The sequence below is a fragment of the Wallemia ichthyophaga genome (assembly GCF_000400465.1).
Source record: "Wallemia ichthyophaga EXF-994 unplaced genomic scaffold scaffold7, whole genome shotgun sequence".
Classification (NCBI taxonomy): Eukaryota; Fungi; Basidiomycota; class Wallemiomycetes; order Wallemiales; family Wallemiaceae; genus Wallemia; species Wallemia ichthyophaga.
The window spans coordinates 87,119-99,929 of record NW_008806280.1 but is presented as its reverse complement, the minus strand read 5'-3'; the positions used below and the strand labels follow the sequence as shown (position 1 = coordinate 99,929).

At 48.2% G+C, this 12,811-nt stretch overlaps 6 protein-coding genes across 6 annotated transcripts; 3 read left to right on the top strand and 3 right to left on the bottom strand.

Moving 5' to 3' along the window:
- Nucleotides 1-65: 65 nt before the first annotated feature.
- J056_004155 (uncharacterized protein) lies at nucleotides 66-3,573 on the bottom strand (the record flags this gene model as incomplete). Its single annotated transcript, XM_009269356.1, has 15 exons — nucleotides 66-743; nucleotides 796-810; nucleotides 864-974; nucleotides 1,027-1,083; nucleotides 1,122-1,293; nucleotides 1,338-1,511; nucleotides 1,555-1,566; nucleotides 1,613-1,816; nucleotides 1,863-2,194; nucleotides 2,242-2,331; nucleotides 2,380-2,636; nucleotides 2,859-2,937; nucleotides 2,987-3,042; nucleotides 3,209-3,424; nucleotides 3,474-3,573. The coding sequence occupies 15 exons, from the start codon at nucleotides 3,571-3,573 to the stop codon at nucleotides 66-68; spliced, it is 2,553 nt and encodes an 850-aa protein (XP_009267631.1).
- Nucleotides 3,574-3,990: 417 nt separating this feature from the next.
- On the bottom strand, nucleotides 3,991-7,590 carry J056_004154 (uncharacterized protein; the record flags this gene model as incomplete). Its single annotated transcript, XM_009269355.1, has 3 exons — nucleotides 3,991-5,246; nucleotides 5,297-6,451; nucleotides 6,501-7,590. The coding sequence occupies 3 exons, from the start codon at nucleotides 7,588-7,590 to the stop codon at nucleotides 3,991-3,993; spliced, it is 3,501 nt and encodes a 1,166-aa protein (XP_009267630.1).
- A 139-nt stretch (nucleotides 7,591-7,729) lies between these two features.
- J056_004153 (uncharacterized protein) lies at nucleotides 7,730-7,990 on the bottom strand (the record flags this gene model as incomplete). Its single annotated transcript, XM_009269354.1, has 2 exons — nucleotides 7,730-7,847; nucleotides 7,899-7,990. 2 exons carry the CDS (start codon nucleotides 7,988-7,990, stop codon nucleotides 7,730-7,732), a joined length of 210 nt encoding a protein of 69 aa, XP_009267629.1.
- Nucleotides 7,991-8,060: 70 nt separating this feature from the next.
- J056_004152 (Autophagy protein 5) lies at nucleotides 8,061-8,954 on the top strand (the record flags this gene model as incomplete). The annotated part of the gene is made up of 1 exon (XM_009269353.1): nucleotides 8,061-8,954. One exon carries the CDS (start codon nucleotides 8,061-8,063, stop codon nucleotides 8,952-8,954), a length of 894 nt encoding a protein of 297 aa, XP_009267628.1.
- Nucleotides 8,955-9,044: 90 nt separating this feature from the next.
- Nucleotides 9,045-10,977, top strand: J056_004151 (Late secretory pathway protein AVL9; the record flags this gene model as incomplete). The annotated part of the gene is made up of 2 exons (XM_009269352.1): nucleotides 9,045-9,646; nucleotides 9,699-10,977. 2 exons carry the CDS (start codon nucleotides 9,045-9,047, stop codon nucleotides 10,975-10,977), a joined length of 1,881 nt encoding a protein of 626 aa, XP_009267627.1.
- Nucleotides 10,978-11,095: 118 nt separating this feature from the next.
- Nucleotides 11,096-12,673, top strand: J056_004150 (DNA repair and recombination protein rti1; the record flags this gene model as incomplete). Its single annotated transcript, XM_009269351.1, has 7 exons — nucleotides 11,096-11,351; nucleotides 11,406-11,506; nucleotides 11,550-11,819; nucleotides 11,875-12,263; nucleotides 12,318-12,468; nucleotides 12,513-12,584; nucleotides 12,629-12,673. 7 exons carry the CDS (start codon nucleotides 11,096-11,098, stop codon nucleotides 12,671-12,673), a joined length of 1,284 nt encoding a protein of 427 aa, XP_009267626.1.
- Between the last annotated feature and the right edge of the window lie 138 nt (nucleotides 12,674-12,811).

Below are 12,811 nucleotides of genomic sequence, written 5' to 3'. Positions count from 1 at the left end.
TTCTGAGAGTAGCAAAGAAACGTAACTGTGTACAAGAGCAACAAAAAAAAGCAGTTTTACCACCCTCACAACTCCATCTGTGCCTTTTTGGTCTGTATCTCATCCTTTAGTAAATACATTCTTGTGCCTTGACGACCTTCGAGATCGTACGTAGTCCCAAACTCTCCTGAGGCAACCAGAGCGAGGTGTTTCTCACTAGCGTCGATACCCCTCTTCCAGATATCCTTGGACGTCTTTGCGGTGGATGGTTCGACTGTCTTTTCATCCGTCTCAGCCTTCTCAGCCTTCTCACCCTCTGCATCTTCGCCCTCCCTCGCCGTGGAGAAGGACGCAGCTGAGGAATCTGGTGTACCGCTGTCCGACCTACTCTTAGCTGTCAGTCTGTCGCATTCGTTCAGCTCCAACACCGCTAACTCGTAAGCCGCAAATGCAGGCGCCCAAGTATCGTCAGTGATCTGCCCTCTGTAAGACACACACTCGTCGAGGTATCTGCGAGACAAGGCCAGCTCTCCGATAGCGCGATGGAGAATTCCGAGAAGAAGACATCTTACAGCCTTCTCGTCGAGTGTGTCCAGATCTTCCATTGTGCCTGCACCTGCACCTGCGCTGCCCTCCGCCTTGGTCATGTCGACTAGGTGAGTCTCGATCAGAGGTGCAGGTGTGAGTTGACACAAAGATTCCATGTGCTTGATAGCAGCGTGACGTGTTATCTTCCCATAGCTGTTCCAGAAACATGCCATTTCCTACCACGTGCGTCAGCTGCAAGTGAAGACCAGCCATACAAACTCCACTCACATCTGCCGGACTAATCTGGAGTATGTGTGAGTATGTGTGTGTGTATTCCTACCAACATCCCAAATTACCTTAATGGCCAAATCCCATCGCTCAGGATCGACACTAATGCCCTGTTTCGCGCATGCACCGACACGGCGCTCATGCTTACGCTTCCAGAATGCTATTTTGCGCTGTGCAAACTGTGTGGGCGATTTGGTTAGTTGATCAGTCACAATTCAAACCCCTTCTCACATCCTCCATTGGCATATTACGTCCACCGAGTTTCTTCGCGTTGAGGAGACTGGGCACCTAGAGATCATGTCAGCTCATATACCCTCTCTATCCACACCACGCAGACTTGCCTTCATAAACTCCTCGTGCGCTTTGGCGTGGTTCTCCTCTGTGTCTACCTCCTGCGCATGGGACAAATGACAGCCAGCTGCCAAGAGAGTGTATGTGGCGTGTGACCACGAATTGAGTTTCATCAGATGAAGGAAGTATTGTGCAGAATCTTGGTATCTAGTTGGTTTGTTAGCGTATCCTAGAACACAAAAGCAACCCACCTATTCTCGGCGAGCAGGAGCCAAGCGTATTCAAAAACTATAATTACCTCAGCCTGAGGGAAGCCGCCATCTTTGTTGAGCGTACTACCCAAAATTTCAAGGGCCTTGTCAGCATTTCCATTTATACGCTCCAGTTTGGCTCTGTTGAGCGTCCATAGGGTGCCGTCTGGATATCTGTGGATGTGAATATACATCTTTGTATCCCGTCGACGCTCACCTTTCTTCACAACTGATAAATCGTCTCAATAGTGACTGTAGTTCAAAATGAGACGCACCTTTTCAAAATTTTCTCGAACATGCGCATGTCATTTTCTGAATCAGCATTCCAACCAGCAAGAAGTAGTGTGGATGAGGTGTAGAAGAGGAGGGTGAGTGCAGCGAAGGATGAGTGAACATCTTTGTAGCTAGCACTCAGACTTAACGCCTTGAGGGCCTCCTTCCTATCGCTCTTGAACCCAAAAACGTTAATTAGCTTCTTCCTTAATGGAGTGAGTATACAGTGGAGCTATTACACAAATAACCTACAGCTTTGGCGGCATAAGCGAGAATACCAAACCGAACAATCCGAATCCGAAACAAGCACCAGACATGACAAATTCCTCAACTTCATCGGATGGCGGTTGAGGAGTGGTGATTTGAGCGGTATTTGTGCCACCACCAGCCCCGCCTAAGAAGCTACCAAACTTCTTTGCGAGGAAGCTTTTCTGTGGCTTTGGTGGGGCTGGTTTGTTGAGTGTTTGGGTGGATTGTTGTCTCGATAGCGAAGGAGAAGCTATTGGAGTGTCTGGCAGAGACGCAGCGCCACCAGGGAAGACTGTGAGGAACGAGTTGTTGTACAGCTTATAGGATCTGTTGAGCTGTTCTAAAATTAGTGCGGGTGGGCGTGTATGAGTAATCAACCAACTTTGTAAATGGCTTTGATCATTTCAACAGAGGATTCCGTTAAAATCTGAGTCATAGATTGCCCAATTACATTCGCAGCTACAAGTAGCTCCTGTGAGGAGCTGTTAGGTTGCTGTTTTGTACGAGTGATCAGTCACACATAAGGAGCAGCGCTAGCGAATCTAGTCTTATTGTGCTTTGCATTGCTGCACTCTCTCTTGGCAGAGTCGGCAGCTTTCTCGGCCTGGAGAAGTTGATCCTGTGCCCTTTCCATCATGCCATCCTCCATACCCAACGCAGCTTGTAAGAAGAGAATAATTCCTAATCCAGTTTTACCAAACGCATTATTGTGTTTGGATAGCTCGCGTGTCGACTCCTCAATCTTATCATTGAAAAGCAAGTTGAAGCCCTCTGTGGCTATGAAAGCGTTACTTATATTCAGAAGATATAAAACATGCATACCTTCTATTAATTCTTTGATTTCCATTCAATTTTAGCAGTGTATTTGGTTAAAAGGAGTGATCTTCATCCAAAATATCAAAGGTCAAATATTATGAACCGAAAAAGGTCTGGGAGTGATGGGAGTAGTGATGTGTGCAAGCCCAGCGACAGCCAAGCAACCAGCACAAGCAAACGCACTCGAAGAATGGACGATAATGATGTAGAGCATGACCTGGTTGAGCAGCGCTATAAGCTCATCAATAATCTCCTCTCTGGCCTAAATAATGAGCGTAATCAGAGGCACGAAGCAAGGGCTGAACCAGCACCTCAACGACAGCAGCATCAGCAGCATCAGCAGCATCCCAATAGAGAAGGTCCAAAGCTAGTCGACGCCGTTTGAGTCTTATATATCCAACAACATTAGTAACTCCAGTGTATCAATAGCATTTACATTTAACTATTAAATTCAAAATCCAGTCCTGTGTCGCCTGCGTTTAGCAGCTCAGTCCGCGTCGTATCCACTCACACAGACATCTATCTACACTCACCTTGCAAAACTCCTGCACATCCTGCACTAGCCTTGTTCGAGCTCGTCTGGTTCACTGCCAGCCGTGGCACTAGCTCCCTCTCCGTGGCATCCTCACTCCTCTTGCTATCTCTAGCCTCTGTGCTCGTCTGGCTAGTTCCGCCCATCGTCATTGTCTTGGGTATTGCGCTCGACCGGTCAATCTTGCTGCGACCTGCGAATGGCAGCGGCAGTGTCTCTGTTTTGAGTTGTTACTACGTTGGCTGCCTACAGACGAATAGCCTCACGTATGACTGCGTCGGTGCCGTATGAGTGTGTGTACATCACCGGGATATATAATTTTTCATGGCTGTCATTAGCAGCAGATATAGCGGACCCGGAAGACATGATAGATTCACTCGATGCTGAGTATTTCAGCGAGACAGTGTGTGACGATTGTGGCGTCTAGGAGTACTATCTGATTTCGTGCTCGTCTTCGCCATCGAACACAGCCTCCGAGTTCACACACACCTTCATCTGATACGCGCAACTTGGCTGGATAAGTCACGTTCTAATCGTCGTATGAGGCTAACAAAACGTCTTTGCTCCTAAATATTTGTTTCTATATAGCTTGGCGTAATTTATCAAGGCTGAATTTATCGGAGCTGACCCTGTCTCAGATAACATCAATGACATCATCGACACATATGTGCACATAAAATATACGATAAATGGTCTTTATGTTTCCAGGCAATGGTGCGCATATACAATCTACAGCCTCAACGACTTTGGATTACTAAAATGCGTTAAAATAAGCATAATTCATCACGTCGGATAGAACCATCCATCGTCAGCTTGGTAGGTAGCTGCCGTGCTAGTGCTGAGTTTTGATATCGAGCTGAAAGCCGGTGAGACGGGTGTGTTATAAGCGGGTACGGGGGCGTGAACATCTTGTGACTTGTAATTCTTATTAGTGGGCGTGCGTCTGCCATCCACATCTACACCCGCACCCCCCTTCAATCCCTCATTTTCCCTCCTAAGATGGGCCATCTCGTGCGTCGTCGCGGACATCTCCTCGTAAAGTCTCTCGATAGTGCTAGTAGCCTCCTGCAGCAAAGCCTTATCCTGCACGCCCTTCTCTTCGAGCTCGTGTACGTGTTGGCTAGCCGCATGATGCGCCTGTAGATGTTGTTCTTCTGACTCCCTGGCCCCATCAGCCACATCCTCCAGCTCCGCATTACGATTCTCAAGTAAACCACATTTAGCGGCGAGGTCCTGGTTGACAGCGAGGGAGCTTCGCGACATATCCTCGTACTCGCTGTGCAAACGAGTGTTTTCGAGATGAGAGGAATGTAAGCTACGGGCGAGCTCCTCGGCATGATTCTGAATGCGCTCGTGCTCCTCCGAAATCGCTCTCATCTTATTCTCACGCTCCCTGCTCTGCATCTCCAACTGCATCTCCAGCTCCTTCACCCTCACCTGGTAGTCGCGGTCAGCTGCGTACCATGTCTGCTTCTGGTCGAACAGATCCTCCAACTGGTGCTCAAACTGCGCGCACTTGTTCGCCATTCCGTTTAGACTCTCTATCAGACTGCCATTCGTCGCCTCGATCTTGACGAGATCGGACTCAATCTTACGGCTAGACTGGCGCGATAGATCCGCCTCTATCTTGGCTGAGTCACGCTCCTCTTCCGCTACCCGCAGCTTGTCAAGCAGTCGGTCCTTCTCGGTGCGCAGCTTGCCATGGTGCGATTGTGCTTTGGAGATGTCGTTGCGAAGCGCTGCATTATCGCTCACGTATTCACTCATACCCTTTAGCTCTCCGGGAAGAGATGAGTACGCGTTCAGCTTCTCCGTCGCAGTTTGGAGCGCACCCGTCGCCGCCGTTATCCCGTCAGGCAAATCACCGAGCTTGGCATGCAGCGAGGATGCATTTGTGAAAATCTCTGTCTGTGTTGAGTGGAATGAGTCATAAAGCTCACTGTGTCTGCTGACCATGTCACTCAGTGCAGTCTTGATCGACGTGAATATGTCTGAATTTGTGAGGTGTTCTGTGATAATATCTGCCGTCTTCTCTTTGTCTGTGACGTGAGCGTGAGCTTGAGTGAAATAAGACAAGACATCAACCCACCTGAAGCCGCCATATTAATCAACGACAGTATATCAGGTCTAACAAAATCTGATAACCTCGTAGCAATTGCGTCTTCATCAGGCTTCAGTGATGCGATTTGTGGTTTAAGAGCGGCCAAAACATCACCAGACGAGCTGTTTCGGAACAAGACCTCCATTATTAAGCCTCTGTCATGTTCAATGGCTTCTTTTAGATCGTCCCTCGTCACTACATCGCGTGCTTTGAGGTTGATAGATAGCTGCTCCAATTTGTGATACACATCCTGCAGACTCAAGTTCGTGCGCGAAGCGTTTACGCTCTCGCACTCTCTGTCAGAGTGCTTCACACCACTGACATTGACATCGTACACATCGCCCTCGACCTCTTCCTGCTTGATCGTGGATGGAATCTTCCAGTCATCCGAGGTATCACTTGGGTTAGGGCGTCCCCGCTTATAAGGCATCTCACTCTCTTTCGACTCCGTCCTATGAAGCGACCCCAGTGAGCTTTCAGGTGGCGCACTCCGGTTCAGACTCAGCTCAGACTTGAAAGTGAAGTTGCCGGGCTCAAACACCGGTGCATTAGCAGAGAGCGACGTCTTTCTATTGAGTGCGTTGAGCGGCGCAGAGAGTGTGTGTTCATCATCTTGCTCCTGCTCCTGCTCCTGCTCCTGCTCACGCTCATTCTCCTTACCCCCGAATTGTAAAGCATGATTCGACATCATGCGGCTATTGAGGCGGTGCTGTAGCAGCCGCTCTTCATCGGAAGGGTTAGAGAAGGTGTCGAGGTCCCCTCCGTCACTGTTGACGTCGAAGCCTGACCAGTTATCACCCTCGCCCGAGGTCGCGCGCGATGATGCTCTTTGACGTTTGGTCATGTGATTGGGTATAGGTTGTTTTGGTGCGTCGTATTGCGCTGGTAATGAGTACCGATCGAATTTGAAAGCTGAGTTGTACTCGTTGGTGCTGTCTTTGAAAGGAGCTGCAGGAGCTGCGGGGACAAACTCTGTAACAGTCGGTTTGAGAGCGCTTTTGGGATATGCGGATGGTATTTTGGTGTTTTCTTCTTGATCGCGCTGAAGCTGCACTTGTTCGTCAGCCTCTGTGTCCTTTCTCTGCAGCTCATACAGCTCGTAATTGAAGGCTTGTTCATCAATATCAGTGTTGGTGTTGTTATCTGCGAAAAGTGTTAGGAGTGTTTGGTGTAGTGAGACACTCGCACTCACCGTCTAAACTTTCTGCTTTGAAAATGTCTTCAACTGCTTCAGCGTCAGTGTCTTGAGCAGTGGCGGTATCCTCTGTAGCCCCGTCGTCCTTTTCATCCACTGCGTCTTGGACATCCTCATCATTATCATACTGCTGGCTATCGGACTTGATAGAAAATCCTGACATGGACTTTTTGTGATTTCTTTCCTCTTTCTCGAGCTGGGCTAGCTGAGCCTGTTCGTCTTCATAGTCAAGCTCATAGCCAAACCCTCTGCTGAGTTCTTGGAAAGAGGGTGGGGGCAATTGAGGAGCCTCATCTGGGATGATTGAGGTGTTTGGAGAGGTGTTATTGAGATGATTCTCCACCTCTAATTGGTCTTTGTTATCTTGTTGCTGAGTATTATCAGTCGACACTGTGTTATCAACTGCCTCTGTGTTATAAGCCAAGTTTTCCGCCGCGTTTTCTACCTCTTCCACTTCCTCGACTTCTTCGACATCAGCAAGTGAGGATGGGTTGGGTGAGGCGTTTGAAGCTGGAGCTGAAGTATGTGGAATACTTAAATGGCCTGTGTTTGAGAGTGGGGAGTGCTGCAAGTAGCCCGACGGAGAAGACAAAGCCGGCGATAAGCTTGTGGTGTTGAAATTGGACAAAGAGAGAGTGGAGTTGTCTGGATTGGGTGTCTTGCTATCGACAAGCGAGTCATTAAAGAACCTATCCATTTTAAAGGATAATAAGTCATTTTCAGGTGGGGTATCAAAGTTTGAGTCATATTTCTGCTCAGATAGTGTAGGCTGGGTGTGTATTCCCAGCTTGTATAGCTGATTGGTTATTCCACGCTGCTTGATAGCGTCCCAAGCGTCTTTTCCTGGAAGGAAGATATCAATAACATTATCGTCAGGAGACTGGTGTAAATGTGAAGTAGATGTGGGTATTGTGGATATAACTGGTGGCGTGGAAGTGGCAGTGCCCGTGTCCGTGGCATTGTCTGTGTCGAGAACCCTTCTTCCATCACGGCTGGGAAGCTTTACTGCAACTTTCTTAGCCTTCTTTGCTGGCTTTGGTGTGTTTAGAGACTGTGAAGGTATTGTACGATGATTCGGCTGTGGCATATTGGTGGTGGTATGGTACAAAGAGTGTTAGACTGTCTTGTCGGTATATTACAGGTTCATTATATAATTTATATTGAGTCATGGATATTCGCGTATTTTATACCCAGTGTCTTGCTTTTCACTTAAGGTATAATTCCATTCAAGCGCCTCCTTTGTCGGATAAATCTGGTAAACTGATATCGTCGATAGAAGGTAGCTTATAGATTGGATTCTTGAGGTGATTGTTCTTGTACTGCACTTGTCTCCGTTCTTGCTTACTGTCGTCTAGTTTTGCAAATGGATCGTGATTATATGTGAAAGGATCAAACGGCGAGAGGTGCGGAATGATATCTGTATTGGATATTCCCTTCTTGGTCTTCTTGTTACTCCTCTTCTTGTTGAACTTGTTGAATAATTTCATCGTAGTCCTTCTAGCCTTGTTTTTACCCGTTCAACTTAGTTTGAATCTTCATACCGAGCAGACGATTCAAATGTCCTCTGACTTGAATTACTTTAGGAGTCTCAATTGGAATTCTACCGTCTCCTTGGAACTCTCTGTTAGAAAAGATGGCCTTAGCGTGCTAGATACCGTTTACTTCACGGCGTATAGAAATTCCTACCCATTTTTCATATACCAGCAATTGAAATATGCGTTCCTGCAATCAAATCATAGCTCCAACCAGCTTAACAGTATCAACGACGACGATATTTGGTTTGAAGTCGTTGATTTGCCCGAGAGCAACACGACCGCTAATAACATCCCCGATAAGCTCAAATTGCATTGGAATATTGGTCTATCGTATGATTATTACACGTTTAATTATAATCCACTTAAAAATCACGCCCCTCCTCTCAAACTCATCCTGCACTTGTCCAATTCTGCTGATAGTGCTGCTGCTCACCTGCAATCCACCAAACTGAGCTTCATGGGTAGTTTGAAGGAATCTCAGCTGATATACTGGGGCACTGTTAAGCGCATAACTCAGTTAAAAACTAATCAAACTGAGCAGCTGTGGCACTCAATTCAGTCGAATGACATTGACGAATACTTCAAAATTGCGGACAAATTGCTCCCATTGCCCTTGTCAATCAAAGAAAAAGAGATGGATGATAATGAAACGCCAAAACCGCGCTCAATCCCGCTCAAATTCATCTTACCAGATCAGATTGTAATTCAAGACATTCTTCCGCCAAAGTTAACACTCCAGCAAGCTTTATCGACATCGTTGCCCTTACTATTCCCCTCAGACAGCTCCAAATACCCACAGCTAGCTTATCCCGTTCTTCACGGCACAGCTATCCCTCTCGAAGCTGACATTTCGTGGCTGGCGTCAACGATGGCATCTCCCGACGGCTTTCTTAGATTCTGTATCATTTTAAATTAGATTTCATGCGACAAATATACATTTCGTGTCATTCCAGCAGTAATTGGAGGAAATCTCGAGGCACACGTACCTCCTTGCGCACACACGGCCATGTCCCACCTAAACTCATTCGACCAAGATCCCTGGGCATCAGATCCGCGGGCGTCTCTATCGGAACTTCAATCCAAGCTCACTCCGACGCCGTTTCACCAAGATGTAAATCCATTCGAGTACGAGCATTCCCAGCATACACCGCATACGAAGCACGCAACGCTGCCATCACTGCCGTCGCCACTGCCAGGTCCTTCATCTCATTCTACACGCTCAACTAGCGATGATATTTCTGCCGCACAATCGCAGCGTAGCGAGAACGATCCACTCCTCGCAACTCTACTCATAGACTTCCATCACAATCTCGGCCCAATTATTGAGTTCTGCCACCCACCAAATACCGTCACTGACTCCGAATTTGCCCGTCTTCTCCCTTTCCTCGCTCTCCCTGACGGCGCACATATGACGCAAGAGGACTTTTCCTACTTTCACTTGAAGCCGCCGGAGGACGGCAAGCTCGGCAAATCCACCGTCTTCGGTATTAGTTGCAATCGGCAGCTCAAGGCGAGTGAGTTGATCGAAAGAGATAGCCATGTTACCAGGTCAATTGTCCAGAAGGCAATCGTGGTACTCACTACTAAGCCAGTTTTTGGACCAATAAGGTGGGTTGCATTGCTGGTGACTGCTCGCTTCTTACACGCTCACGCTCAACAGGGACAAGCTCGGCGTCATCACGCGTGCCTTTTTTCACCAGCGCAACTTCAGCGAACGACAGCTGCTTGTCCAATTTCACCAGTCGCTTGAACACAGCTTGCTCGATTACACTAACCAGGCTGTTCTTAACACAGGCACCAACCTACACGAGCTTGTGCTAAAGTTCAAACACAAAACACTCACCCTACTGAAACTTCTTCTCTTGCAAAAGCGTATCTTATTCTTTGGCTACCGCCCTCTGTCCAAGCACCCTGAGTATCCTGTCGAGCGGCTGTGCAACTTCCAATACTCGCTCATCTCACTCATTCCTAATCTGCTACATGCACTCGCACATGCTGCTAGTCCTGATATACCCACGACACTAGGGCGCAGAGTGAGTGGAAATACCACAACTGGCAGCATGCGTACTACAGACCGCGACAGTCTTCTCGAATACGCCGGTATGCCGCTTGACCTCTTTGGCAAAGGCTCCTTCTTCCAGCCCTACATGCCGCTGCAACAGATAGAGATGCTGATGGATGCGCGCACAAATGCTTTCCTCGCCGGCACTACGAATGCCGTGTTCACACAGCAAAAGAATCTCAAGTTAGATGTTGTTGTCGACATCGACAATGGGACCTTAGAGTGGCATTCGCCGGGTCTGGAGAAACTGGTCGCTCCGACATCGCAAGATCGCAAGTGGATGGACGAGGTAGTCGCGAGCGTTACAGCGACGCATCATCGCCAAAACATGGGTGGTGGACCCGTGTCTTTCGTCGACAGTGACGATTGGCTGAGAGCTAAATTTGAAGACTACATCTGCTCCGCTCTCGCCAGTATCAAGTATGTCGATTATGTCAAGTATGGCACCGGTAACAATAAGAAAGACAGTCTGGTTGGTATGAGTTACGAGAAAAACCCTTCACAGGCTTTTGGTGAAGGGTTTGTGAATGTAATGCGGACGAGCACTGCGTTCATTGACTGGAATATGCGCACAGATGTCGCACTATTCGACCTCATTGAGCCTCGACATCCACACATGAGCGGCAACGGTTTAGGACTGCGGCTGAGTGAGGGAGTGTCGGATATGCATGATCGGAGGAGTGCGAGTGCTGGTGCAAATGGGAGCAGCCCCACTACACCGAACGCGTCGGTTAAGAGCACTCTTGGTGGCTTTGGCGCGTATATCGCAGGTAAGGCGAGGAATTCAATGCCAGCATCGCGATCGACGTCAGTTAATGGCAGTGTGAACGATGAAGCTGAGAGCGCCTGGCAGAGTCCGTTCTCTGCTGGGAAATGAGAATGTATTTTGACGTCATGTTGTGATAGCATTGTAATAGACTACTCATTTAGCGTGTATTTACGTAATTTAGTCCGTTATCAACACACCACCATCTCAATCAACTCAATCTGCGCAGATGAACGGTAACAACCACGGCAGAAATCCAGATATTTTACGCACGAATATCGGAATCAATAGCGATAGGAACGACTATCACGCCGCGGCACCGTCCAACTTCGCACTCGGCATGTCTACACCCAACGAAACGCAAGTGCTTTCGCAGCAGTCAGAGAGGTTTTTCTCCGCCACACAGCGAGAAGAGATTGCGGAGAAGCTGGCAAAGAGACTGGCGCCGGAGTGCATCTCCCAGCGACCAGCGCCCGGCGGAAGCAGTAAGTGGGGCAGGGTGATGAACGAGGACGCACTGACGCATACACGCCGATCAGAGGTATCTTATATCGAAGGCAACCAGGCCATTTCACTCGCGAACAGCATATTCGGCCACGATGGCTGGTCCACTCAGCTCATGAGCAGCACGACTGAATTTGTACGTTGGAGAGCACGCGTACACACGAATAACACCGTAACAGCTTGAGCCTACTCCTGCCGGCAAATTCAACTGCGCTATCACAACAGTCGTGAGAGTAACAGTATTCACAACGGGCGCTTTCCATGAAGACTTCGGTTTCGGTGAAATGGTTAACTGTCCAACGCGTGGAGCAGCTATCGAGAAGAGCCGCAAGGAGTCAGTCACAGACGCTGTAAAGAGGTGCTTGCGCTACTTTGGTAACTCAACCGGTAACTGTCTGTACGATAAGGATTACTCTAAGGAGATTATCAAACATAAGGATAAGAATAGAGTGAGTGGTATGGCGTGGTTTTGGAATGTAGAACTCACATTATCATCCACCGCAGTACCGTTATGATCCAGATCAGCTCTACAGACCACCAGAATTTGACTACAGACCAAACCACGTCCGTGAGCAGGAGGAAAGGCGTCTGACGCAGCAGAGACAGCAGCAGCAAGCGCAGGAGAAGGAGAGGGAGAAGGAGAGGGAGTATCATGAGGCAAATGTAAGGAGGATGAGCGGTGTGAGCAACAGTAACAGCAATGGCAGTCTCAATACTTCTGCGCATTCATCAATACATCCCACCAAAGACGACGATCTGATTTGGGATGGGTTCGAAATGAATGACGCGAGTATGGTATCGGTAGTGGATGACAAGTCGGTCATAGATGACAACACCAATACCAATGCCAGTGCTAATGTCAACGTAGGCTCGTTGAATGACATAAATGATGGGTGAGTTTGGTGTTGGCTTTGGGCCTTTAGCTTTATTCTCAGACGTCTTCCTAGTCACAATAACAAAAGGAGCTTGCTCATGCCTCCGCCGCCTATACCTAATGGCTATCAACAGCAGCCATCGCCACCACATCAGCAGCAGGACTTACCACAACCGCAACCACATGCACAAGCACAACAAACACCATTCTCATCGCCTAAAAAAGTGAGTACCGGGGATATCGACCGTGTGGGCTAACGAAGTGGCAGAACAAAGGTGCCGAATCAAGAGCAGCAGCACTAAAAAGAGGGCGAGAGAATACAATGGTCTCGGAGAAGAGTGTGGGTTATTTAAATACCCGCGTTGCTCTCACCAAACATGACAGGAGCAGCCACCAGACGCAACGACGCTCAAGAAAAGCAAGAGCTAGCACGGCGATCAACTGATATACCACAGCTTGTATATATAGTAAAAAAGTTATTTATTGCATCGTAAATTTTGATTGGAGTGTTGCGTAATACAAAGCACAAGGACCACGACGCACCACACTTGGTTTAGAACAATCAAG